Source organism: Sander lucioperca, chromosome 5 (assembly GCF_008315115.2).
Source record: "Sander lucioperca isolate FBNREF2018 chromosome 5, SLUC_FBN_1.2, whole genome shotgun sequence".
Classification (NCBI taxonomy): Eukaryota; Metazoa; Chordata; class Actinopteri; order Perciformes; family Percidae; genus Sander; species Sander lucioperca.
This window is the reverse complement of record NC_050177.1, coordinates 24,842,325-24,868,083: the sequence shown is the minus strand read 5'-3', so window position 1 is coordinate 24,868,083 and position 25,759 is coordinate 24,842,325. Positions and strand designations below refer to the sequence as shown.

At 39.8% G+C, this 25,759-nt stretch overlaps 2 protein-coding genes across 3 annotated transcripts; both read left to right on the top strand.

Annotated features, from left to right (window-relative positions):
- Window positions 1-252: 252 nt before the first annotated feature.
- crybb1l3 (crystallin, beta B1, like 3) lies at window positions 253-3,747 on the top strand. The gene is made up of 6 exons (XM_031297650.2): window positions 253-330; window positions 1,494-1,567; window positions 1,688-1,806; window positions 1,905-2,037; window positions 2,513-2,655; window positions 2,770-3,747. Exons 2-6 carry the CDS (start codon window positions 1,502-1,504, stop codon window positions 2,936-2,938), a joined length of 630 nt encoding a protein of 209 aa, XP_031153510.1. The 5' UTR covers window positions 253-330; window positions 1,494-1,501; the 3' UTR covers window positions 2,939-3,747.
- A 1,461-nt stretch (window positions 3,748-5,208) lies between these two features.
- unc119a (unc-119 homolog a (C. elegans)) lies at window positions 5,209-24,716 on the top strand. 2 transcript variants are annotated; one of them, XM_031297308.2, is made up of 5 exons: window positions 5,209-5,532; window positions 20,065-20,178; window positions 20,512-20,602; window positions 23,425-23,597; window positions 23,726-24,716. In XM_031297308.2, the coding sequence occupies exons 1-5, from the start codon at window positions 5,409-5,411 to the stop codon at window positions 23,836-23,838; spliced, it is 615 nt and encodes a 204-aa protein (XP_031153168.1). In that variant the 5' UTR covers window positions 5,209-5,408; the 3' UTR covers window positions 23,839-24,716. The 2 variants fall into 2 exon arrangements, with proteins under 2 accessions (XP_031153168.1, XP_031153167.1); XM_031297307.2 differs by having other exon boundaries at window positions 5,214-5,532; window positions 20,509-20,602.
- The last annotated feature ends 1,043 nt before the right edge of the window (window positions 24,717-25,759 follow it).

Here is a 25,759-nt window from a genome sequence, read left to right as displayed (position 1 = left end):
GTGTGTGTGTGTGTGTGTGTGTGTGTGTGTGTGTGTGTGTGTTTGTAAAACTAAACTTTCTGCTGATGGCAGTGACTGTCCCCGGTGCCCCACAATGGTGCTGGACAACAAAACAGGCAGCCGAGTCAGCACGACTTGCGCGCAGATAAGCAGCGTGACCTTTGACCCCTGCACTGTGCTCCAAAGAGCTCGCAGCCAATGAGAAGTCAGAATCCGGCCTCTATAGACTCGGCCTGGATGTAAATGTATATATATATCCCCACTACGCCACAACGCCTGTGTCCATCACTTTCTCAATAGGTCGCTCTGTTCCAACCTGCGATTGTAACTGTAAGTTTCCACTCTAAGGTCTTCTAACTCTGTAAGAAATGCTAGAATCATTAGATATTAAGGGGAATGTTGTGGTTTTCCTGTCTGCTCACACTTTGGACCAAGCAAGGCTTGGCTCTTTTCTTAAACCTTAACTTTCGACTGAGTAGCTGGAATATTGACATAAAATGCAGCAGGGTATGATTTTATGTTTTAGTGCTACTCTCGTGTTCAGTTGCTCATCCTGAGGTAAGATGGATGAGAACGATGAGGGGCTGTGCCAAATCATTTTTCCTTAAAATTGGATCTTGGCAGGTTTGGATAGATTAGTTCTTTATGGTTGGTTAATGAGTTGCTCTCATGGAGAGGGATCAGTGGGAAATTTACAGAGGAAACACCACTTTGAGGGAAGAATCAAATGGATGTTGCTAAGAGGTTTTTGGGATAGACTTAAGCAAGCAAAACATTGGAGGGACTTCAGTTATACTCCACTTTTACTGGAAACAGAAAAAGAAAGAACAGCATTGTTTTACAAATGCTTGCATTTACATTATTGCAGAAATCCACTTATTTTTTCTCCATCTTGCTTTTCAATTTTAAATCAAGCGAAAAGCCTAGAGGTTTATGTTTTAGTAGATAATAGAAGAAAAGATGTCCAAAACTAAGAAAGAGCTGGACTTTTTTACATAGTGTTTTAACTTTGAAGAGCAATTTAACAACCTTTTACATTTACAGTGGTTTAACTTGATGCATTAACCTTGATGCAGTGATGCACTAGGGTACTCCAGAGTCTGTCAGCGCACCGTGACGTCATTGTTGGGTGTGGTTAAAGGTGCTCACCCATCCGCACCGATCAGTGATTCTGATTAGTGTAAGAGGAGAAACAGACTTGAAACTTTCAACCACAGAGGGGGGTGAAACGCTGCTTTTCAGCATTGAAAGCCTTTATAAGGATACACATTAATTGAGGGCATCCATTAATTGCAGTATTTGCAGTGTACCCATCACAACTGAAGGATCCTTCCAGTTCTTATCAACAAGAGGAATCCTCATGCTCACACACCACTCTTGGTTTACGTGTTGTATTCCAGCAGTAAAGAAACAGTAATTACCCTCTTCATAGCCCCACATTGATTTGTGAAAATTAGTGACTTACTCTGTGCTTCTTCTTCTTCTCTCTCGAGATCTGATCATGTCCCACTCAGGTGCTCAAGGTAGCATTGGCAGCCACTCTGCCATTGGAATGCGCAATCACAAGGTACTTCTACAGTTTGTTCTTTCAATCAACTAATCCTAAAACTAAGCCTTAACTTAGGCATTGACATTTGTCATACTTCTACTACAGAAATGAATTAATTCAGCTTGTTTTACCTTTCAGATGTACCTCTATGAATATGAGAACTTCCAAGGCCGTAGGATGGACCTATTCGGAGAGTGCCGTAACCTGTGTGAGAAGGGTTTCGAAAGAATCGGCTCCATCAGGGTCGAGTGTGGACCGTAAGTCATCACACCTGCCATCGAAATATGTGTTACAACTCTGTATATAATTTTTCCCAAAGTAAAATATATATCTATCTGTCTATCTATCTTTGCAGCTGGGTGGGTTATGAGCAGCAGAACATGACTGGTGAGATGTTCATGCTGGAGAAGGGAGACTATCCCCGCTGGGACACCTGGTCCAACAGCTACAGGTGTGATCGCTTCATGTCGGTCAGGCCTGTCAGAATGGTGAGTTGGGATCAGCCTGCGGGAGGGGGGGAGGGGGGGGTGCGGATTTGTATCACTGTTGTCAAGCTCCATTTGCACCTCTCATCCATCTTCTATTGGCACAAGGGAAAGTGCTATTTAAGGATGCAGTTATATGTATATTTATAGGCTTATTCCACTGCCAGTATTTTTGGATTGCTGATATTTTTGTGCCACTATGTTTTAATTTGACAATGTTCAGACTAAAAAATCCAGAGAAATGCAAGTACTCAGTGTTTCCCCCAGAGGTTTGGTCCTTGCTTGTAAAGCAATGTTTCTATTCGAACCATCAATAACTGTACTTGTGCCCCTTTTGTACTTCAGTAGTGATCCTAACTGGACTTGTGTTTAAATATCTTCATTGGCTAAAATCTGGGACAGAGAGTAAACCAGAATCTGTATCAACAACCTCTACACTAACAGTTGTTAATTTAAAAGTGATGTTTGTATCTTATAGGATCCCCAGGATCACAAGATTTGCCTGTATGAATGTCCAAACTTCGAGGGTCGTAAGATGGAGGTGTGCGATGAGGATATTCCAAGCCTGTGGTCTTACGGCTTCCAGGACCGTGTTGCCAGTATTCAGGTCACCGGTGGAACGTAAGACATTTCTGTCCATCAGAATTAAATGAAAACTAAAAGGACACACAGCTGTTGGCCAGCATAAGCAGAGCTTTGGGGTTCACGTGTGTTTCTCTCTACTTCTTCACACAGCTGGGTGGGCTACCAGTACCCGGGCTACCGTGGCTACCAGTATGTGTTTGAGATGGGCCCTTTCAAGCACTGGAACGAGTGGGGAGCCCACCAGCCCCAGATCCAGTCCATCCGTAGGGTGAGAGACATGCAGACACACCGCAGGGGCTGCTTCGAGATGACCGCATAGAGAGGAGTCCAGCAGACTGTGGGCTAACAGGAGAGAATAGCAAAGGGGTCAGGCTTGCCATGCTGCTAACCATCCCTTGAAAATTCTTCAACAGCCACCTAGCCACACATAAGCTAATGGCTTTTGAATATTGTTATGCATTTACTGGTAGGATTTGGGAGTATGTGACATTGTGAATGATTCTGATGAGAAGTTGTGATTGTCACAGACTTCCAGAGTAACTGTAACACCGGTAAAAATGGTAGCAATGCTCTCTGTCTACAGACCTCAGAAAGATTATGAAAGGCGGATTATAGGGGATTAGTTGATAGTTTGTGTTTATTAGTTTGTTTCAATGCTATTATAACCCTTTTATTTTATTTTTAACTACTCGCCTACATGTTTCTAGCATGATGCCAATAAGCCTCTTCACCAACGCGCTCTCCCTCTCCTGGGATCCACAGATTTTAAAGAGCAAAGGGATAAACAATCATATCACTCCTCACAAGGTACTACCATGTACAGCTCTCAGCTCTGCACATGCCCTGCAGTAAGTTTGCCAAGCAGAGGGAGGCACTATCTCCTCATCACAAAGCAAAAGGCTCACTTCACTGAAAGGAAGAGGGCACTGGCCAGTGTGTGATTAATAAAAAGAGAGGTGACTGTGCAGGGTTGTGTTTTGCAGATGTGAATATCTTTTGGCTGGCCCGTTTCAGCTCATTGATGGGGCTGACCGGAGATTTGCATTTTACACTTTCTCAGGGATGCTGGCATCTGGAAATCTACTTTCCAATAAAGAAAAATGAAATAAAGATATTATAAAGCTGAAAGATAGTCTCATCTCCGTCTTTGTTTTCCCAGCTTTTGTGTATTTTCCTTAAGGGTCATGGTGGTCTTATAATCAGGTGTTATTTAAAGTGTCATTAATGAATAGCTTTTATTTACAATGGATCAAAAGATAATGTGTAATATGAAAACTAAAGAGCTACATGTTTACTTACATGTTTTGGATCAGTCTCACCACTCTCATCAACCTGGTCTCCAGTAGCTGCAGGCAGCTGTTTTCATAAAAAAGAAATCTCTAATACACACACTGTACACTACCGACCTAACACCAAACAGCATACAGACAAAGTTACAGACTAGCTGGAGCGTTTAGCATCTAAAGCGCCAGATATTTCCTTCAAGAGTTGGTAGAGACCAAAACAGAGGTAAAAGCAGAGTAAATATTGGACTTATATTCGTCAGGAGGCCAGAAACACAACTCCAAATTAATGCTAATGTTGTTTAGCGTCTGCTGAATGGGTAATTGTTTGTGAGCATAACGACGTTATAAGGCGATAATATGTAAATGTTATGTTTACAGGTTGGTCTTCTGCCCCCAGGTGGCCGTTAATACTGCTTTACCTGTTGAGGAGAACAATGCTACAGAACCAAAGCTCAAGAAGATATTTCATTGCGGTAACACTTGTAACACAATAATGTACATAACATTTGAGTAGTTACCAGGGAACAAATTAGGAACGAATAAGGAACTAAATGCTAATGAACTATTAGTTAAGGAGTAACTCCTAATCAGTGAGGGCACAAAACTAGTAATGACTCACTAATTAATAACTACTTAAACCCCCCCAAAGTAAAGTGATACATTATACTGAGTATGTACAAAGTAGTCCCTCATCACTTCATCATTATTTTATGATTATTTACCCTTTCCGTGTCCCTTGTGCTTTTCTCTATAAGTAGCCTGTTAATTATCTAGGCTACTATAGCACTCAAATAGGAATTATTAAGGAAGTATAGGCTACCTATAACTTATATTAGTAATTCATATCAACTGGTTCCTGATTCATTCCTTATTCGTTTCTTAGTTAGCTACTCTATAACATTTAATAAGGAGTGACCCATGAACTAATGACTCACTAGCAGTTAGTTCCTTATTCAATTCTCATTTGTTTGGGTAACTACTCCAATTTTGGGTACCTTATTGTAAAAGGTCAATATCATTTGAAGATTGTATGTCACACATTTATGAATCTCTGCCTCACGGGATGTAGGAGCTCATTTCCGAGGTGAGAAAGGAGTATTGGATAATCAGTTACTGTTCCTGAGTAAAGCCCAGCCATGCACGCACTGGTGTATCAGCAGCAGATGACGAGGCGCGCAGACTGTCAGCCCCGCACCACTGGTCGGTTTAAAGCCACAGGATTTGGATTAAATAGCTTGTGAGAGAACCGATGAGCCTTGAGCGCGGGAGGGGAGGGAGCTAAAGGCTGATTTTTATCTTTTACCGGATCGAGAAGGGGAGGAGGCACGGAGAATGAGTTATTCTTGTAGCAGCACAGAGCCTGTTTGCTGCACGGTTCATTAGCCAGCGTGCAACTAAAAGCTGCGACGCAAGTAAATCGGCTTCTGCGGCGACGACGCCGAGAGCATCAGAAAGCCTCAGCTCCTGTCAGGTTGCGCACCGAACAGCATTCTTCTGTTGGACATGAAAGTGCAGCAGGGCTGCAACTCATCAGACATGGGGATCCCGGTTACAACTGAAGAAGAATTGCGCAGAAATTCCGTAATAACGCCCGATGATGTGCTCGGGCTACAGAAGATCACCAAGAGTAAGTAACCTGCTACTGTGATTAACATGATGGGAAGAGTATTTAAACCTTACAGTTAGAAGAGATTAGTGCAACCCATCTTCTGCCGTTGTTTCCTTGTTTATGTGTCCTTATAATGTAACATACTCTCTGCGTTCATTTACTGTTTTTATTAGCTGTCTCGAGGAACTAGACACAGGTACCATGGACAGCGACACAGTCTGAAAGGAGCTCAGAGTCTCTTAGACTTAGCACTAAAACCGGTGTGTATCACAGTCAGTGAGCAGTTACTGTAATGTCTTACCCAAGGACTAATAGGTTACTATTTGATTTATTTACTATTTTGATTGGACCTTAGATGTGGCTTGTAGCGTGTTAGGTTTCCCAATGTCACTAATATTACTAACGTGTGTGATTGTAGGTGTTTGCATCTCTCTGTGTCTGAGTGAGTAGGCATTAAAAGAGAGAGAAGGTGACTGTAGTACTTCCTGGTGTGCTTCTCAAATCCTGCTGAAAAAAAAAAGAAATCTCTTCACCTCAAGACACCTGTGGCTGTGTGGTAACAGGTGGCCAGAGATGTGATCCACCGATTATAGCTTGTCACAGACAGTGGTCAGCTGGAACAAATACAAGAGAAGAATACTATCAGCCTGTTGTTTAACATATTGTGGAAACTGTTTCCAGATTATGTCATGGAAACAGGACAGGGTATGCTCTTCAAGGTGACTAGTATGCCTGGTTTCAAGCCTGTTCATTAGCAGGGTGGAGTCAGAGGAAAGGAGTTTCACAAACTTTCAACTTCTATTTCATGAGTGCTTCATAATATCATACACTGTCACTAGGATTCCCTTTGTATAGTGTTAAAGTGATATTGCAGTTTTTAATGAGGGTGAGATTGGGACTGAGGATGGAAATGTGAAACAAGCAAGGGTCTAAGTAGTTTGTGGAGGTGGCATGGAGTCAAAACTAGATACCTGAGGCTTACAGAAAATAGTTGGTTTAAAGAAAGAAATGTGATTAGTGGAGTCTACTTCATATGTCTAATGATGAGCATGATAGTTCATTGTTGACTTAAATATACATTTTGCAAATAAATAAATAAAAATCTTGACTCAAGGCCTAAATCCTAGCTTTTTTTCTGGAGATTTCAACCTCATCTAAGGGTCTTCGTCAGCGAATGTAAGCAAACGCTATCATTAGAGACTGTGAGAGGGGGTTGGTATAGTGGACCTTGTCTTACTGTAAGATTTTTTGTGTGTAATAATTTTATTTATTTTTTGTAAAAGTCTAATGTCATGCAGAATTGTTTGTCACTACTTACCTAAACCAAATTACCAAATACATAGCATGAAGAAACTCCGACATTATCCCCAGATTCCCAAAAATGGGTATATATTTGCATTTTTATTGTCACTATTGGTAACAGGTTTTAAACATGCTTTTACACTCAAATTGATTGATTGGTCTTAAGCTGACAACACAAGACAAAAAACAAGTGAGTTATTATTGTTTTCCGAAAGGTAAATTTGCATTCATTTCCATTAATTCATATTTATAGCAGTGATCGACAGTGAAGTCTGAGTAAAAACTGAACCCTCTCAAACCCCACACACACACACACACACACACACACACACACACAATTTGAACACTAACTCTCCGCTACATCTGTTTTCATTTGATGCCCCCTCAGCCCAAAAGCAATACTAGCCCTCCTTCACCACAAATTATACTTAAATCACTCACGAGGGTGCAGTAATCTCTGCTCTCCAATGACATCTAAGTAATCTGGATTATGTCAGGAGGGCTTTAACAGAGCAATGATGCGATATACCTCAGGTAATTAATGACCCTGGAGCTGAAGCATAAGTGAGTTTGTTTACATTGTGGATATAAGATTAAACGTATAGTTGTTGTTTTCCCTAACAATTGTTTACTGGCCATATACAGCTGCAAATTGTAATCGAAAGAAATCATATTTGAAGTATCCACTCAGAGTGAGATGGGTTTTGTATCCTGTCAACAATGACATTGCTGTTTATTTGGAACGTTTTGGTTTATACAAATGAACTGACATTGAATCTGCTTCCTTGTTTCCTGTTAAGTGATGAAAGAACACAAAAGTCTCTCCAAGGCCCAATCATTTTAAATGACAGAACATACCACAGAGAGAGAAAATCCATTTCGTGCCGCACAATTCAGGTATCATTTTCTGCTGCATGAAAACGAAAATCGCGGTGTGAAAAGAGGGAAGCAGAAAACGCCTCACCCTGCAGTGTAAATTACTTTTTCAGTTGTGCTTTTGGGACGTAAATGCCACCATTTTGGGGCAGCCTAGCTTCAGTCTGTCACAGTGGTTCAGTGCTGATAAGCGAGGCACAGCGCCTCATTGTCACACAGGCGGAGAGGAGAAGAAATATAATCCAGGCAGCAGAGAAGCCCTGCTGTGATATGAAAAATGGCACATTATCAGTTTACTGTTTACTTGATGCATGATTTATGATATGCAGGCAGGCAGACAGACATAAACAGAAAACCTGCTGTTACAGAATAAATGTTACGTTTATAATTGACATCTTGTAAGATTCTAATAACAAGAATTACAACAATTGCTGATGGACAGAAGACGAGTGAAATAAAAGTAACCTTGGTTTTAATCAAATTGTGTTTTCAAGGAAACCTCCGCTGTTAAACTCATATATATGTGTGTGTGTGTGTGTGTGTGTGTGTGTGTGTGTGTGTGTGTGTGTGTGTGTGTGTGTGTGTGTGTGTGTGTGCGTGCGTGCGTGTGTTTTATCCTGTTCAGTGCATTTCTGAAATTGTTTTTGTGTTTCCTGGAGTGGGCAATCACAGCAAGAGAAAGATGATTTCCTGTTGATAAAAAGTGAAAACATGCCTCCTAATTTGACTGCAAGAGTTTTTAAATGTAAACCATGAATTCATTAGATGCACTCTTCAGTTTAGTCAAAGCAACCTCAGAGCTAAAGATCCCTGGCCTAACTCACCGTTGTTAGACCGTTGTTGTTCAGACCGGAAAGAGCCTTGCGTTAAAACAGGCATCTGCGTTGGTGGGGGGACGTGTTGTTAAGGTACTGGTGAGACAATAAAATACGATCCAGGAAGTCCAGTGTGAGTAACAGATTAATGCGTTTAAAGGTTTATTTATAATACTCACTGTCGGGATTGTACAACTCCGGAAAGTTATCATGGTGCCAAAGCTGCGAATTAACTTCAGATCAACTTTAATATACATTTTAGCAAGGACTTAAAGTGCCCATATTATGAAAAAATCACTTTTTCTGGGATTTGGGGTGTTCTTTTGTGTCTCTGGTGCTTCCACACGCATACAAACTTTGATAAAAATCCATCCATGCTGTTTAGAGTGAGATACGGTTTCTGAATGTGTCCTGCCTTCAATCTCTGGGTGAGCTGTTCAAAATCAGCACGGCTTGTGACGTCACACAAGCCGAAACGAGCTGGCTAACCGCAACCATTAGCTTGTAGCGTTAGCATGCTAACGCTAACGCTAGCATGCTACCTCGTTCTCAATAGCAAAGCACTGCTACAACACACACAAGTTCACCATAATCTACAAAAGAACTACTTACATGTGCGCCCTCATTTAGAAGTCTCCCGGCTAATCCTGCCTTGTAACTGACCGAAGTTTTGGAAACAGCCTTTCTTTTACTGTCTATGAAGCTAGCTAGCTGACATGATCTATATCTGAGCTACTGCGCATGTGCGAGTGCATTCAAAGATAGTACAGAAGAAGAAAAAGAAAAGAGGTCTCACTCTGTAGCTAAAACAGAGACCAGCTGAAAAGAGGATCTGCAGCAGTGAGAGAGAGCGGTGCAGTACAACAAAAATATGGTGTTTTTTGAAAATGAAATCATGTAAACCTATTCTGGTACAACCTTAAAATACAATTATGAACCTGAAAATGAGCATAATATGGGTGCTTTAAAATGTTGTCCCCTTTCACTTTAATTGTGCATCTGTGAGGAAGGGACCTCTTACTGTCCAGAATGAACAGGAGGAATGATTACAGCAGGCAAAACCTCATTCAATGTCCTTATGAGCACCTGACTACTGTTTTAAGACAGACGACATTTTGAACCTATCCTTTATTGTGCATGAAGAAAACACCCATCTGCAGATGGAAGGGTAGAGAGGACAGAAAGGTTGGGTAAAAGGCCAGCTGTCTTAGGATAATGGTTTGCTTGGCAAAAGCATTCATGGTGTTGCACTCATACACATGTAAAGTGAAGAAAGTAGTTGTATGTTAAGTGAAAAAACTCGTTTGGTGTCTTGCTAGATCCCATTACAATTTATTTAGCATGAAAGTGAGTACATTTCAAATTAGAAGCAAGATACCTTCAAAAAGTAAAATCAAAGTTGGAATTATTATGTAATGGGAGGTAAAAGCTCCACCACACTAGATCCTCTGTTGTACTGCTGGTATTTTTGACTCAAAGAATATACATTGATGTGTAATTCTGCCTCATTCAAATTATTTACTCAGAAAAGCCTGGCTCCTCTTACACTAATGGGTGATCAATTATTTGGCCTTAATAAGTCTGGGACACAGAGCAGTGCTTTATCTACATCAGGCAGGATTTCCACTCTGTGATGTCTGCCAACACAATGGATACAGCTTTAATTTAAATTGATTAGTGCAGCTGGTTCTTAATCTCCCCTGCACAGCTGTCACAAGGTTACTCTTTCAGAGTGATTTGACATGGAGAGAAGTAATCAACACAATCTCATGATCTGTCTTTTACAGTGCTTGCTCTTGCTCTTTGAATCAGGCAGTTGTAGCCAAACTTAAGATCATATTAACTTAATATTAGAAATTGTATCACATACATTATGTAAAATTGTACTGTCCTATAGAGTTTGACAGGGTTCTTGATCAATATCAATAACTCAGTGATTACTGGCTGGTGCTGATTTTTCTGGCTGAAGCTCTGTGTTAAAGAGGAACTATTATATAGCATTCTCAGGTTGTTAAAAAAAACTATCTTTCTCACACTGCCCATGGCTGCTGCACTTGTATACACCCTCTGTATGAGACGCTCTGCTGGACCGCCTGTCTCTTTGAGCCCTCCTCCCGATAAAGCCCAGTCTACTCTGATTGGCCAGCGTGTTTCCTGGAATCTCCGCTGCACTCAAGTTTTGTTTCACTAGTAGCAGCTGGAGCTACTGCAACGGAGTATATAGCAGGACTATATAGCGTGAAAAATCACAAATAAAAGCTTCTAAATCAAATACTACACAACCGGACATGTCCCAGCAGTAATGTGACCCAGAAATTGGGGAGAAATAACCAGCATTGGCCACCAAGATTAAAGCTATCTGGCGTCAGCATGCAGCTACTTAATAGTTAGCAGTATGCTAACGTTAGATTGTAGGGAAACGAAGCAGCACTTTCTACTGTCAAAAATCACAGATAAAGGCTTCTGAACCAAATACTACCCAATCGAACATGTTTCAGCAGTAATGCGACCCAAAATTGGGGAGAATTTAACAACATTGGCAGCCCAGATGACATTGTTTACTGCCACATGTAGCTACTATAGTTAGCAGTGGACACTAATTGAGTTACCGAAAATGTTTTAGGAGTAATGTGACCCGGAATTGGGGAGAACTTAACCAGCCAAGAAGACATATTAGCATGTAGCTACATGCGACAATGTTAACACCGCAGTATCCAATCCTGCCTACCTGGAGCAGATGACCAATCATAGAAGGCCGGAGAAGGCTGGCTAACTGTTGCGTAACACTCAGCCCAGAGTAGAAAAAACTGTTGAAACCGGAGCACTCTGAACAGTTGGAAATCTGAACGTTTTAGCTCACGGGCATTTGTCTAAAATACGTTTACATCTTTATTTGGCCACGTTTAACATGAAAATCCAACATTATAACATTGTAGATATGACAGAAAATATGGAAAAGCATAATATGTCCACTTTAAAGGCCCACACTTCCATCTGTGTGCATTTTGGATTTCAATTGACAAAACGGGAAAATATGCAGTCTACACTATCCATATTTATTTTTAGCTAACTGTGTTCTTTCAGGTTTCTGGTACTAAGTCATATTTGTTCAGACCAACATGCATAGAAGACCCTCTTTGTACCAATAAGAGGTGAATAATCCTAAAGACCTCGTCGCTGCTGGAGCCGAGATGTCAGATGTTCTACAGAAATCAGACATGGAGGCCAAGATACAGAGAGCGGCAGCATCAATTTCTCCACGAGTCCAATGTTCCCATGATTTCCAGATCATGGATGATATACCTCTTATATAGCACAAGTGAGTCTGTGAGTTATGACCAGATCAACTAAAGAGTAATTTGTTTTTCTTTGAAGAATATTTAAAGGCCCCAAAAGAGATAAACTTAGTCATTGATACCAAAACTGCAATAGCACACCTAAACACACTCCTATACTGTATATCATATTCTATTCATGTATGATACGGTAGTTTAGCGGACACAGTAAATTCCCCACCTTCTCTAGATAGGATGACATTTCTGGAAGATCTAAATCAGATTAAACAGGGGTGATCCTGAACAGAACACATCAAATGTCGTTAGAGCTGGGAAACCTCACTTATCATTTAATTTTTATAGCTTTATCTATACATGTATTAATCCTATGGGAAAAATATATACCCAGTAGACTTGCACAAGGAACCTTGTTTTCATTAATGAAATGTACAGACATCATAACTATAAAAGAGACATCAATTTAAATATTTAACTCAGCACTGGATTTACTTTTTTGGGGCCTCTTGGCTATGCACAAAGGGAGAAATTAGAGCAGCCGAAATGCTGTGGTTGCTTCCAATAACCTGTTGTACAAAAGGTTTGCAAGTGGGAGATTACTGGGACAGACAACAATAGCTTGAATCACGCACACACATTTGTTTGCAGGGTGACTTTTGCATATGATCCCTGTGGAAAATTTAATTTAAGCATTTAATTCACAAATATAACAACAATCTTCTGTATTTTGTTGAATTTACATCATTGATCCTCTAATTTAAATGAAACCCTTTTATTTTTCTCAGACCCTTGAGAGTCACACTGTCACTGTCTGCTAGGCTTTTTCTCTTTTTAGATAATGAGGAGGAAATGGAGGGAGGAAGTGTGTGTGTGTGTGTGTGTGTGTGTGTGTGTGTGTGTGTGTGTGTGTGTGTGTGTGTGTGTGTGTGTGTGTGACAGAGGACACTAAAGTGAGCTGCTGATTCGTTCATACATGGTGTGCTGCACAGTACCTTCCAAGTACTTCCAAGTTGTAACCATAGTCAGATGATTATAAAACCTCTTGGTCCTTGATTGCTTTTAAATTTATTTGAGTCCAAATATTCCTTAGCTGTGGAAAAGTTTTCCTTTTATTTATTTTTATCGTGATTTTACAAACATGATCTTCCAATTTTACATAATCTCATCCATGGAAGGAAAATGTATGAACATTTGGGGAAATATGTATCTTTGCTGTACAATTACATTACAGTAACTAAGATTGGTATCAATCGTCTCATCTAAAATGTCTTGTTTATTTAAGAATTAGCGAGCTGTGCAGATAGGTGGATTTTGTTTCCTTTAGACAGAGCCGGCTAGCTTGGGAAATACACTTATTCCCTTTCTTGCCAAGAGTTAGATGAGAAGATCTCATCTCTCATGTCTGTATGCTAAATATAATGCTATAGATTGTACAACAAAGACTGGAAAACAGCTAGCAAAACTAACAGAATCCACCTGCCAGCACCTCTAATTAACACTTTATGTCCTGTTTGTTTAATAACTAGTAAGCTTTAGAGGTGGCAGTAGGCCGATTTTGTTACCTTCAGACAGAGCCAGGCTAGCTGTTTCCTCCTGTTTCCAGTCTTAATGCTATGCTAAGCTAAGCTAAGCTAAGCTAAGTTAAGCTAAACTAACCATTCTTAGCTGTAGCTTCTTATCTATATAGACATGAGAGTGTTATGGATCTACTCAATCGGCAAGAAAGTGAAGAAGCATAGGCTATCCCAAACTGTCAAACTGTGTCTTTTTTGTCTTCGTGGTTCAGTGAGCTTAGATCACAATATTTGTCCTGATAAAACCCTCTCACAGAAGATGTTTTTCCACTTGGTGATGCAGGCCGGAGAAAGATACGAGGAAAAAATCTCATCTGCATTCAGCTGCTCAGAATGCAACCTCTCTACGAACCTCAACGCTTTGCCAGTTTGCCTAAAGGTGCTGTTACCTGAGAGACATGAAACAGCATGCCATGCGCAGGTGCACTGTACATCATGATGAGAACATCTAGGTGTAATGCTAATATTACACTAGCTGCCTTCAGCTATGGATTATTTGAACGTAAAGACAAGTAAACATGTCTGCATTGTTCTTCCTCATGTTGTTCGCATTGATCGGAGACCAATGCCTGTGGTTGAGAGTCTGTAACTCAGGGCTAATCTTGGGGATTAGGGAGCTATAAATGGCAGCATGCTTGCTCTTAATGAATGCCACTTTGATGTCAGACAGGCTCTGTGTATCTGACCACAGGAACACAGCATGACTCAAGACTTTGTGTTAATATTATTCTCTTTTAGAGGGGCTGCTGCCAGAGGGATCTTTTCAGGACTGTATTGACTTAGTCTAGAGTGAAATGTATTATGTTTAACAAGAATCTGCTGTCGGTCTTTGGGTCTATGACTAATGTGTGTTAGCATAGATGAGATTGACTGTTAGAAAGCACACAGCAAAATCCTTTGTATGGCTAAAAACATGAAATAAGATACATGGAAATCACAATAAAATGAATGTAGAAAGACCAGTATGTAATTGTGGCAGATCACCTGCACTGAGAGTTAATGTTGTGTTTCCCCACTGGGACAATAAAGGGTATTGTAATCTATCATGTCAAATTGTAATTGAAGTCACTGTTGACTCACACCTTCTTAATATTCTGCATCAGATCAGCACATCCTGATTCCTCCTTGTGAAATCAGGCAAAAGGAGGCCCTCAGTCTATAGGAGGAGGCCCCAGGTTTATTTCTTCATCAAACGTGTAACATTTCATTTGCATACCGCTGATGTCTAACCTGAGATACTCTCACTTTGATTCGCTGCTGCACCTTGTTGTTGCGGAGCAGCTAGGTGGATGAGGGGAAGGAAAAAGACAGGCTAATCGAGCTGGCACACTAACAGAAGGAACGTTGCTAGGTGACAGTGTTGAAGGAAGTGAAGTGGAGCACTTATTGTGTGTGTGTGTGTGTGTGTGTGTGTGTGTGTGTGTGTGTGTGTGTGTGTGTGTGTGTGTGTGTGTGTGTGTGTGTGTGTGTGTGTGTGTGTGAAAGACGGAAGGAAAAAGAAAGAAAGAACAGAGGTATGAACATGTATATCATGGTTTCCAGGTGATTCATGCAGTAGGGAAATAGTAACTAATGGATTATTTTGCATGAAGTTGTAAAGTAATTTCAATAGTTTGGTTGGACACTTCGCATTGATGCGCAGTTAGCAGGGATCATTTCCTTCCAGCTATTCCTATAAGAAGAACAATGACTGCAATATGGTTTTCCTTTTTGACACACCGCTAGGACTACTTTTGTTGGAGCCAGAGCAAATTCCTAAAGGAATACTTCAGACTTTTGGGAAATTGTCCATGCTCTTAGAGTTAGACGTTATTATAGATACCACTCTTGTGTCTGTATGGTAAATATGCAGCTAAATAGCCAGCAGCTTGTTAGTTTAGCTTAGCATAATAACGTCAAAATGACTTGTGAGTTGTGGTTTTACAAGTGTTTGTGGGTCAGATTATTTCATGGTCAGGCTACGCTATATTGAAAGGAAAAAGAAAAGAAAAAAGTAATGTGAGCATTGAGATGCTTAGATAAATCATGTTGATTTGGGTTGATCCTTTTTTTCTGAGGATAGTTTCATTATCAGAAGCTCACGACTAGGATATTTTTTTGATTACCAAGTTCTGAAAACCACTGTGCAGTATGAATTACTGAATCATTTAATTACTCTCAGGGGCCATTTGTAAATCACTGATTGGTGGATTTGTCCCAGCTGTATGTTTTCAGAAACCAGTTTGAAATTAACCTAAATTTTTTTTGACGAATTTCTTTCCCAAAATAAGAAATGTACTGTGTAATGATCCTAAACATTCCCAAATGCAAGCCTAGACATCTGGTATTGCTGTGAAACAAGGCCCTGGTTCATCATAAAAAAGACTGTGACAAACTGCAGTCTGTAAAATAGGATACAGTTCAGTCAAGATGTTTTACAATTGTTTTTTTCTCAAATATGCACTATCGTCTCTGTATCCTCCATCTCTATGTGTCTCTCTCTCCCGCTGTCTGTCTCTCACAAACTGAAAATGACTCTCATCGTTCAGTGTGTGTATTTTGATCCTTTTTCTCTCCTCACAGCTCACACTTCATTTTGTTGTCACCAAACAATAAGCATCAGAAAAGATTTGTATTACTACTCCTACAAACCTCTAAAAGACAGTACAGTCAGTCGTCATCAGTCAAGCTTCTCCATGTGCAGAGTCTATGAAATCAAAGTGGTGTAGTCTAGAGTTGGTTACGTGCTCTGGGTTTAATACGACTGTGGGAGTGACATGGTTATGTGTGAATACGTGTACTGGACTGGGTGAAAGTGACTTCACTGGCTGAGGTATCAGATGAAATGCCCCATCTGTCTTTTGCAGCAGGTTCTGGCAAGTAGCCATCTCTGATTCACAAAATGCCTCTTTCGGACATGTGCCCACAACGAGAGCTGCTCCGTGACAGCTACACAAGATGCATTCAGAGTACTCTGCCAACAGATTTTCAAATAAGTGCTATTTTTTGTCAGAAATGGAGAAACGGATGAAAAATGTTTTACCCTTTAGAAACACTTTTTTCCTTACTTACTCCAGTCCTTATTGGACTTTGCATTGAGGGAAAAGAAAGATTTCTTTTTTACCAGTTACCTCTATATGGATGTATTGAGATAATAAAATAGTCAATTAAGACTGTCAAAAGACAAACATAAAGACAATATAAAAATGAGAACAATTACAATAGAATATGAAAAAAATATAAGAATAGTATAGTACAATAGTAAAGTACAGTATACGTTTAAGTAGATGTCATATAATATACATAATGTGACTATAGTTTGGGGATGAACATTGATGCTTTCAGAAGGCATTTAAAGTGCCCATATTATGAAGAAATCACTTTTTCTGGGATTTGGGGTGTTATTTTGTGTCTCTGGTGCTTCCACAAGCATACAAACTTTGAAAAAAACCCATCCATGCTGTTTTGAGGGAGATACGGGTTTCTGAATGTATCCTGCCTTCAGTCTCTGGGAGAGCTGTTCATAATCTGCACGGCTTTCTACGTCACTAGCCGAAACAAGCTGGCTAACCGCAACCATTAGCATGCTAGCGCTAGCATGCTACCTCGTTCTCAATGGCAAAACATTGCTACAACACACATAAGTTCACCATAATCTTCAAAAGAACTACTTACATGTGCACCCTCGTTTAGAAGAAGTCTAATCCTGCCTTGTAACTGACCGAAGTTGGAGAAACAGCTTTTCTTTTACTGTCTATGGAGCTAGCTGACATGATCTATGATCTGAGCTACTGCGCATGTGCAAGTGCAAACAAAGATAGTACAAAAAGAAAAGATGTCTCACTCTGTAGCTAAAACAGAGACTTGAACACAGGGTGAAAAGAGGATCTGCAGCAGTGAGAGAGAGCTGTGCAGTACAACAAAAATATGGTGTTTTTTGAAAATTAAACCAATGTAAACCTATTCTGGTACAAACTTAAAATACAATTATGAACCTGAAAATGAGCATAATATGGGAGCTTTAAACAAAAATCATTAATTCAGTGGTTATGGTGTCTTTCTATTCAGCAAAAGCTTTTAAGATCAGAAACGGACAATTTTGATCTTTATGGTAATTACAATTAAGAAAATTAAAAAACAATGCTGTTGCTTAAGAAGAAACACAATCCGAGACTAGGCTTATAGTAATATTCTCAGAGCAGATAAGTGCCACACATCAAATGAACTGGCACCAGAGGGCACTGCATCAACCAGTAGCTCTCTAACACTCTTACTGCAGTTTGGAAGGCAATATAAAGATACTTTGAGCCAGAGCAGCTTTACATGGAAACGCCTTAACCAGTCTCATGATGTTCACTGTGGAAACACCCCACTCACATCTACGGTATGTTAACATTTAATGATTACCAGAGATGAGCCCAGTTCTTGATATGACACGACCTGGGGTTGTTAATTCTTAATAACTGGGGGTATTGAAATATTCTAGATATCATTTTTGGGGTGCTGCATGTCAACATTAATGCAGTATTTCACATCAGTGACCAACCAAAGACATGAAATTATGATTACACAAGTCAGGAAGATGACAAAACGTTTTTCACTTGATATAAAAGGTTATACATTGAAGAGTTTTTAAATTTTGCAGACAAAAGGCCAGTCAGTTAGTTCTGTGCCTCGTGTAGTTGTAATAGCTATTTCTTGAATGATGTAATGTAGAATGCATGAAAATGTCACTGGTTTGTGTAGACATGATTTTTTTAACCAGTACTCTGATAATGATGTGAAAAGAAGAAGAGGAATTTGGCATTTAGACACGGCTTAAAGCGGAAATCTGTATAGTTTTTAGTTAACAAATCACAAGTTCAGATCACAAATCATTATCTGTATGGTGCAGCACTGTGCAATACTAAAAATGTAAATACCGCACACACTCCGTGTTCTGTTGCTTAAATTAATGTTGATAAGGTTTTTCATACGCCATATGAAATTGCATTTAAATTATCTTATTAGTCAATGGCATTTTAGAGAAAGACACTAGATGTTCTGTCATCTTTGCTGTAGTTTCAATGTCAGAAGTTTGCCAATTGCAGCTTTAATTCATTAGGAAAGCTGTGTAGTCATTGTGTCACATGAAATCAGTGATATTCAGCTAGTTTTACATCAGTGTAAAAAACGCTGTTCACTGTATTGCTATAAACAATAAGCTCCAAATAGTCCTGTTTCACAAAAGGGGCATTTTTAGACAAGGTGTCAGGTATGGTGTACTGTACTTTATGAAAAGGTCTATAAATATCTTCAAGCAGGTGGCTAAAGCCTGTGTGGCCCATCTGCTCTCTTACCTACAGAAACAGTAGCAGTGAGTTTGCCTATCCACAGACACACTTCCACTTGTGTGTTTATCTTATTTGGACCTTCATCGTTGACCCTTAACAGTCTTTTTAAATGTGTTGCATGAAGTCATCAGTAAGAAAGACTCTTCAACCCTTATGCAACATAGAGCGCTAATAATAACTGCCCCTACCATAACTCTAATGAGATAGTACAGTAGGTAGGTGTGTGCGTGTGTGTGTGTGCGTGTGCATGCATGTGTGTGAGACACTCCCCTCCCAACCAGCCAGTCCATGTGATGGTAAAACACAATAAGCCTCTTAGGTCTAATCCTGCCCCGTTGGAAGAGGAGTGTCTCAGACTTGCTTACACACACACACACACACACACACACACACACACACACACACACAGTGCCAGCATGACCAAATGTGTGTGTGTGTAATTCTGTAATGACAGTCCAAGACACATTGATGTATTAAGCATTTCTTATTAATCATGTAACCCCTGGACTCAGAGTTATTTAGTTATGACGCTGAATATGTGTAACATCCAATGTATCTTTGTTCTCTGTACTATTCAGGCTTCAGGGACAATGTGTCTCTGTGATATGATAACGCTTGACCCTGAAGTTGCATGAGTAATTCCAAATGCGATAAATCCATGACTGAACGGCTATTTAGTCATCGTTCTGTATGAAAATAATAATAATCCTATACTCACTTCGGGCAGGATCCAAGGTGGCACTGACTGATGGGTCTATGGACCAATCACATGCAGTTTGTCAGCTGAATGTCAGCTAATAGAAATAGAAAATGAGTGTGATTTAATTAGTATTTATTGTGATTTCAATCTCCAGTACTCCAAATCAAATGAATCAAACTTAAAAAACAGAAACCTCAGCCCAACATAACTACATTACAGACATAAAACAAGTGATAAAAACATAAAAATGACAATAGGCAGAAACTAAAAACTTAATGCACAAAAATGGAGAAGAGAAACAATTAAAACCATCTTTACCACAGGAATCACCTCCATAAAACACAAAATGTGCAGCACATTGTACTACATATAAACTTTAGTTACATTAAAGCTTAATTCTGAAAATTCCGCTCACCCTGTTCTTGTTAAGTAGCCTACTTATCAATCCAAGTTCAGTGTCAGAAGCATAGACTGTAAGTCTAAGGTTGGAAGACAGGAAGCATGAATCAGTTCCAAGTTGCCTGATATTACTGTATCTTGGCAGGCAATTTATTATTAATTGAAAGCTTGCTGCCTGACATGAAAGGTTTGCTTCATTCACAGTGCTATCAAGAAAAGAGAAGAAATAGACAGTTTGTAGTATTTGGATGAGAACAAAGTATTTTCTCTCTTTTTCAGATTATCTTTGTTCTCCAGAAGAAAATGTCCACATGATCGACTTCACCAGGTTTAAGATCCGTGACATGGAAACAGGAACGGTCCTGTTTGAGATTACGAAACCTCCAACACCAGGTCAGCTCCAAACCTTGGGAACAGATTACAAGACAGATCCACAGATTTATGAATATATTGTGAAGACTGAGAGTCAATGTTTTGTTTTGTAATGTGTGCCACTGTTTTTTTATATCTCACGGTCCATGGTGTCCTTTAAAGGGAATTTTATTATTTATCCTGCTAGATTTTATTGTATGATATTTTTCTTGTCTCCATTACTCTGCAGAAGATAAGCGAGCATAGACAATGTAATAAGTGATATAATGGACATTTTTCATGTCAGGCATTTGAAAACGGTATGTGAGCTGTAGTTCTAACTCAATTCTTTTCTTTTAAATGTCTCTTTAGCAGGAGGCAGAAAGCACTGCGACCCTAACGCTGGCCGTTTTGTTCGTTACCAGTTCACCCCAGCGTTTCTGCAGTTGCGGCAGGTTGGCGCCACGTAAGTTGTCATTCAGTGTGTATTTGAAGACTGTGAGAAAGAGGAGAGAAAGAGACGTGTCCAAAAAAGCTGAATGATGCAACAATGTCCGGTCAACCCTGCTGCACTGATAGAAGACACATACCGGATGTGGGAGATATGTGGGCGTCAGAGTGGGACGGCAGGCTGACAATGACAAGTGTGAACATACAGAGCAGCCAAACCCACCTGCTGAGTCAGGCACCAAACAGCTGTCAGTGGTCATGAGTGGTGTTCATCAACAGACTCCTACTCTTCTTTCAACCCAACAACTGACTCATATAGATAATCTAGGCTTAATGAAAAAGCTCAATGCATATTGATACAATGTGCTTTGTGCACCATATAATAAAAAAAGTGTTTTGTTTTTATTTAGCATAGCACCTCAGAAAATATATGTGTTCATTGTTGTTCTGAAAGACCAATTTAAAGGTTAATATATTTTTACAAGTTGGGTTTTATTTTGATAGTTTTGGCCTTCATTCTTATCTGTAATAACAACATTGTATTCATAAAGTTACAATAATTGCTGAGATCTGGCAATCCAGCAACATCACTAAAATGAAACCAGGCTAGGTTGTAAACGGGTTAGTGAAACTTTTATTTGTATTTTCATGATGTATTTTGTCTCCCGATTTGGACAGACTGTTCGGTCATTGCTATGGCCCGAGCAGCAGAGTCGTTACATTCGTCCAACGAAGCAGAAAAGTAGAGCAGAGCAGCATAGTCTGCAGAAACATTTGATTTAGGGTTCGCTCCACTGACCAATTATCATCCTGGATAGAAAGTAGACATCTGTGAGATCACAAAAATTACTTTGAATACACAACCTTCTCCTGTGCTCATTTACAGTTCTCCAGTTTATTATCAACACTGCTAGCCAGTGTGTAGGCGTCGGAGGGTGAGCTGGTGGCTCTGTGCCTTTGTGCCTGTGTTGGTGTGTCGGTATGTCGGAAGCTGTAGTGTCCTTTTGCATAGACTGACTGAATGCCAGCGCCATTCAACAGGGTGACTTAATGTGCCGAATTCAATCAAGCTGCAACTTCTGTGCCTGAAAAGTAAAGCCAATGAGGAAGTGCCTTAACCCTCCATTCCATCTAATTTCCACTGGCTCCAAAAAGAAGTGAATTTCTATAGAAGTCTATGGGGAAATGACCCTACTTCTTACTTGATTTATTACCTCAATAAACATTTTCATAACGAGTTTACGGATTCAATTGATAGTTTTAAGTCTTCTTCAATAAGGCATGATGTTCATTTTATAAATTATATATATTATAAAATGTGTTATACAAGATATACATGATAAAGCAGGCAATGCTTCAGGGGCATGGCTACAAGCCAACCTGTCAATCATGATAGAGGCTTAGCAATGCTTATCCATGGTCCTGTGTGCATTAAAATAGCGGTTAAAAATAGCTGCCAACCAAGCTAGTTAGCTAGCGCTAGTGTTAGCTGGTATCTTAAGTCTGCTGATTTTCAAACAGCTCTGTGTACTGCCATACATGCTGATGAAAAGCACCGGATATCCATGTTTACCCGCCAGTAAAACTATCTAAATGACTGGCATCAGAAGGGTTAGAAATCGGCGACTTTTCCTCTTTAGTGTTTAGCTTATCGCAGCGCCATGAAACCATACACAACACTGGCTTAGACGCGTCATCCTCCCCAGCTCCGCATTTTGTCCAAATATGGTCACTTCTGTCTCCAAAATACCAAGATGGTGACGGCCAAAATGCAAACTCCTGGCTTCAAAACGGCAGTCCACACACCAATGGGTGACGTCACCGATGCTGCGTCCACTAGTGTTACAGTCTACAGTGCTGATCTAGTGGCCATATTCTGCTTTGTGATGAATCATGCACAAGTTGAAGGAGCTGATGGGATTACATTTCACTGGAATTCTAGGCCTACCTTTTACGATTTCATGTGACAAATAGAATTGATTGATTGATTGATTGATTAATTGATTGATTGATTGATTGATTGAAAAACTAGAGTCTTAGAAATGCGGTCCTAGGAATGCGGTCCTGAAACTGCAGCTGCCTAACCTAGAAATCTAGACGCACCCTAGCGGCAGCAAATGTAATTTGCAGCCAGGGTCAGTCTAGCAACTCTCCGTTGGCTTGCGAGCTGGAAAAACCAAATTCTGGTCAGGCCAATCACATCGTGTTTAGAGTCAGTGGGCGGGCTTAACATAAGGACGGCAGAGTTGTGACGGTTCCACATGAATTCCCTGCTACTTGAAAACAATCATGATGGCTGCTGCTGCTGCTGGCGAACAGCAGTCTTTCAAATCGGCTTTGGCCGCGACTCTGGAAGACTTGGAGTGCACTGAAGTCATTCGACCGGATACAGCAAAAGTTTAATCTATCAACTAGCGTTGCTCTGGTTGGCTATGAGTGCAGAGGGAAGTTGAAAGACAACCGTTTATCCCGCCCCTCAGATTGAGCCCTGCCAATGGTGAGTTCCCAGACCCAACATCTTGATGTGGGTCTGACTTGTCAGGCTAGCAGCTGCCTCTATTGCAGGAACGTGCTACTCATTTGATCGGCTGACTGCTCGTTTTTCTTGCCCTGATTGACTTTGTTGTACTGATGTCCCCATATGTCAGCAATTATTTTAGTAAGTACAATGTTATTATAACTGTAAGAAGAGATGGCCAAAACTACAAAAATAAGGCCCTAGTTCAAATAAACTGGAATTAACCTTTATAATGTACTTGACCTTTGAGCAGTCTTGAAACTTTGTATTTTCATTTGCTTCCAAGTTGGTTAATTAATTTCCTCCCCATGTTTCTGCAGTGTGGAGTTCACAGTGGGAGACACACCCATCAACAACTTCCGCATGATTGAGAGACACTACTTCCGCGATCAGCTGCTCAAGAGCTTCGATTTCGAGTTTGGCTTCTGCATGCCAAGCAGCAAGAACACATGCGAGCACATCTACGAGTTCCCTGCGCTGTCCGAGGACATCAGTGAGTGTCACACACAATACGCCAACACACATGTGACCACAAGAGACAAACACATCCACACAGAGACGTGTTATTGGGTATAGCAGGATGCAAAATCCTGAGTTTTATGTGTCTCTTTTCTTTCTCAGTGCGCGAGATGATCCTCCACCCTTATGAAACGCAGTCTGACAGCTTCTACTTTGTGGACAATAAGCTGGTGATGCACAACAAGGCAGACTATTCCTACAGTGGGGGGCCATAGGAAGACTTTCCTCCACCTTTCACTCCACCCTGCTCTAGACATTTTCCTTGTACCACTTCAGGACCAGAAACAGATGAACTAATGGACAATTCACTGACATTAAACGCTCTTGTCTCACTCCTGTTAACTCCATAAATTTCCATTCAGGTATTCAGCTGCCAGACCAATAGATTTCTCCCTTTGCCCCTTTGCAGAAATATCGACTCCTGCCAGTTTGATCATCAGTTTGCATCAGTGTGTGAGCGAGTGTGTGGGCAGCAAACACATGCAGTGTCTGTACATACTGTTGATTTCAGTCTGTGTATGTGGGTTCCACTTGATCATCAGGAATACTTGTTGATTCATTTACATTTTGTGTGTTTTGATAGCTATTAATATGAAGGGAAAAAGGGTGACAGTGAGTCAGAAACGCACCATGAGACATAGAGAGAAATTAAGTTACCCTAAAAAAGTTTAATAATAATGAATCCACTCAGATGTACATTTATATAGTTTGTATAGAAAGCTCATTACATTTTTACTCCTGAAGTTTCTTAAATTCTAGTAGCACACATCTGAATGATTCATTCTGTCGTCGTTTATTTGAACGACAAACAGAAATGTGTACTTTGTCCATGTGAACGTGTCATTTGTTTTGTTTGTATGTTTTCATGTAGTACTACAACTACTTCAGGAGTATTTTAAATAACTATCCACTTTGAAGTGTCAGAAAACCTATAGGCCTACCATACCAATTTTGATATCCAGTACGTTCTCTGTAGTACTGAACTCTGTGTATACTTTAGTTATGATAAATGTTTTAAGTATAAAATGAAAAGTATGTAAAGTTTTGACAGCTGAAATTCCATCACTGCAATAAATATGGGTTTTTATCGGAATCTTGATATCCATTTGGGTTTTTTTCCACAAAAGATGAAACTGAACAAAGTACTTTGTATGTAAACATTAACAGTAAAAAAAAAGATTGAGTAGACAATTACCAAAACAGTGACACTTACAAAGAATCAGAATTAGTACAAACTGAAGAGACAAAATAAAAGGCATGAAAACTAAAATAAATATAACCCAGAGGTAGTATAACTGTATTGTGTTCTTGTATATAATAAGATTTCTTTTGTCAGCCTTGTTTCCCTGAATTGTATTGGTGAGATGGAAAAGATGTATTCCAAAATGACGATGTTACCTGATTCACCAGTTTAAAACGGTATCTTCTTCTCTACAGTATTATTGATTTTCAGATTTTTAGGTGTGGAAATTAACCATACTCCAACACTTTAAGAGCACTGATAAAAAGAACCTTTCCAGACAAGATTTAAGGTGTGTCGGGTAAGGCTTTTCCACAAAAAAAAGTTACCAGTTACCTAGTTCAAAATTTATTTAAATATAACACTCTTTAATCAGTTTATGACAATGCTTTTACATAAACAGTAATTGTTGAAACTCAGTAACCCAAAGTGCTAAAATAATGCCGGTAAATAAAGTTTGCAGGTGGTCTATACTGTATTTTCCATATGTTTATCAGGCTACATAATGTAGAAAACAACTGAAATAGGAACAGGAAGTAAAATATGTGACTTACACAAGCTGCAGGTCATAAAGTATCTTTGCTGCCATCTTCTGTGATAACAGTCTTACTGCATTGTTGCCATGACACCACCTATCATCATCCATCAGGAAAGCATTGTTATTAGATGTCAGTGTAAACAGCTTTTCTTATGCTGAGCCAGTATCACAGTGGAGCTTATGACTGTAAAATATATAATACGCTATCTCACAGGTTGGTGTTTTTTTTTGTTTTGTTTTTTTAACCATAAAACACATTCAATAGTTGGAAAAGTAGCCAGAACTGAAAAGCACTAATTAACAGTGTGTGAGGTAACAGGCTCATTTTAGATCCACTTTAGTCAAAATAGAACAAAAA

Bases quoted from the DNA above. Each gene is read 5' to 3' on its own strand.
- unc119a (XM_031297307.2), top strand. From the start codon at position 5,409: ATGAAAGTGCAGCAGGGCTGCAACTCATCAGACATGGGGATCCCGGTT. The intron at 20,179-20,508 runs GTCAGCTCCAAA...ATGTCTCTTTAG, and splicing joins TACGAAACCTCCAACACCAG to CAGGAGGCAGAAAGCACTGC. The intron at 20,603-23,424 runs GTAAGTTGTCAT...ATGTTTCTGCAG, and splicing joins TTGCGGCAGGTTGGCGCCAC to TGTGGAGTTCACAGTGGGAG.
- crybb1l3 (XM_031297650.2), top strand. From the start codon at position 1,502: ATGTCCCACTCAGGTGCTCAAGGTAGCATTGGCAGCCACTCTGCCATT. The intron at 2,038-2,512 runs GTGAGTTGGGAT...TGTATCTTATAG, and splicing joins CGGTCAGGCCTGTCAGAATG to GATCCCCAGGATCACAAGAT. The intron at 2,656-2,769 runs GTAAGACATTTC...TTCTTCACACAG, and splicing joins ATTCAGGTCACCGGTGGAAC to CTGGGTGGGCTACCAGTACC.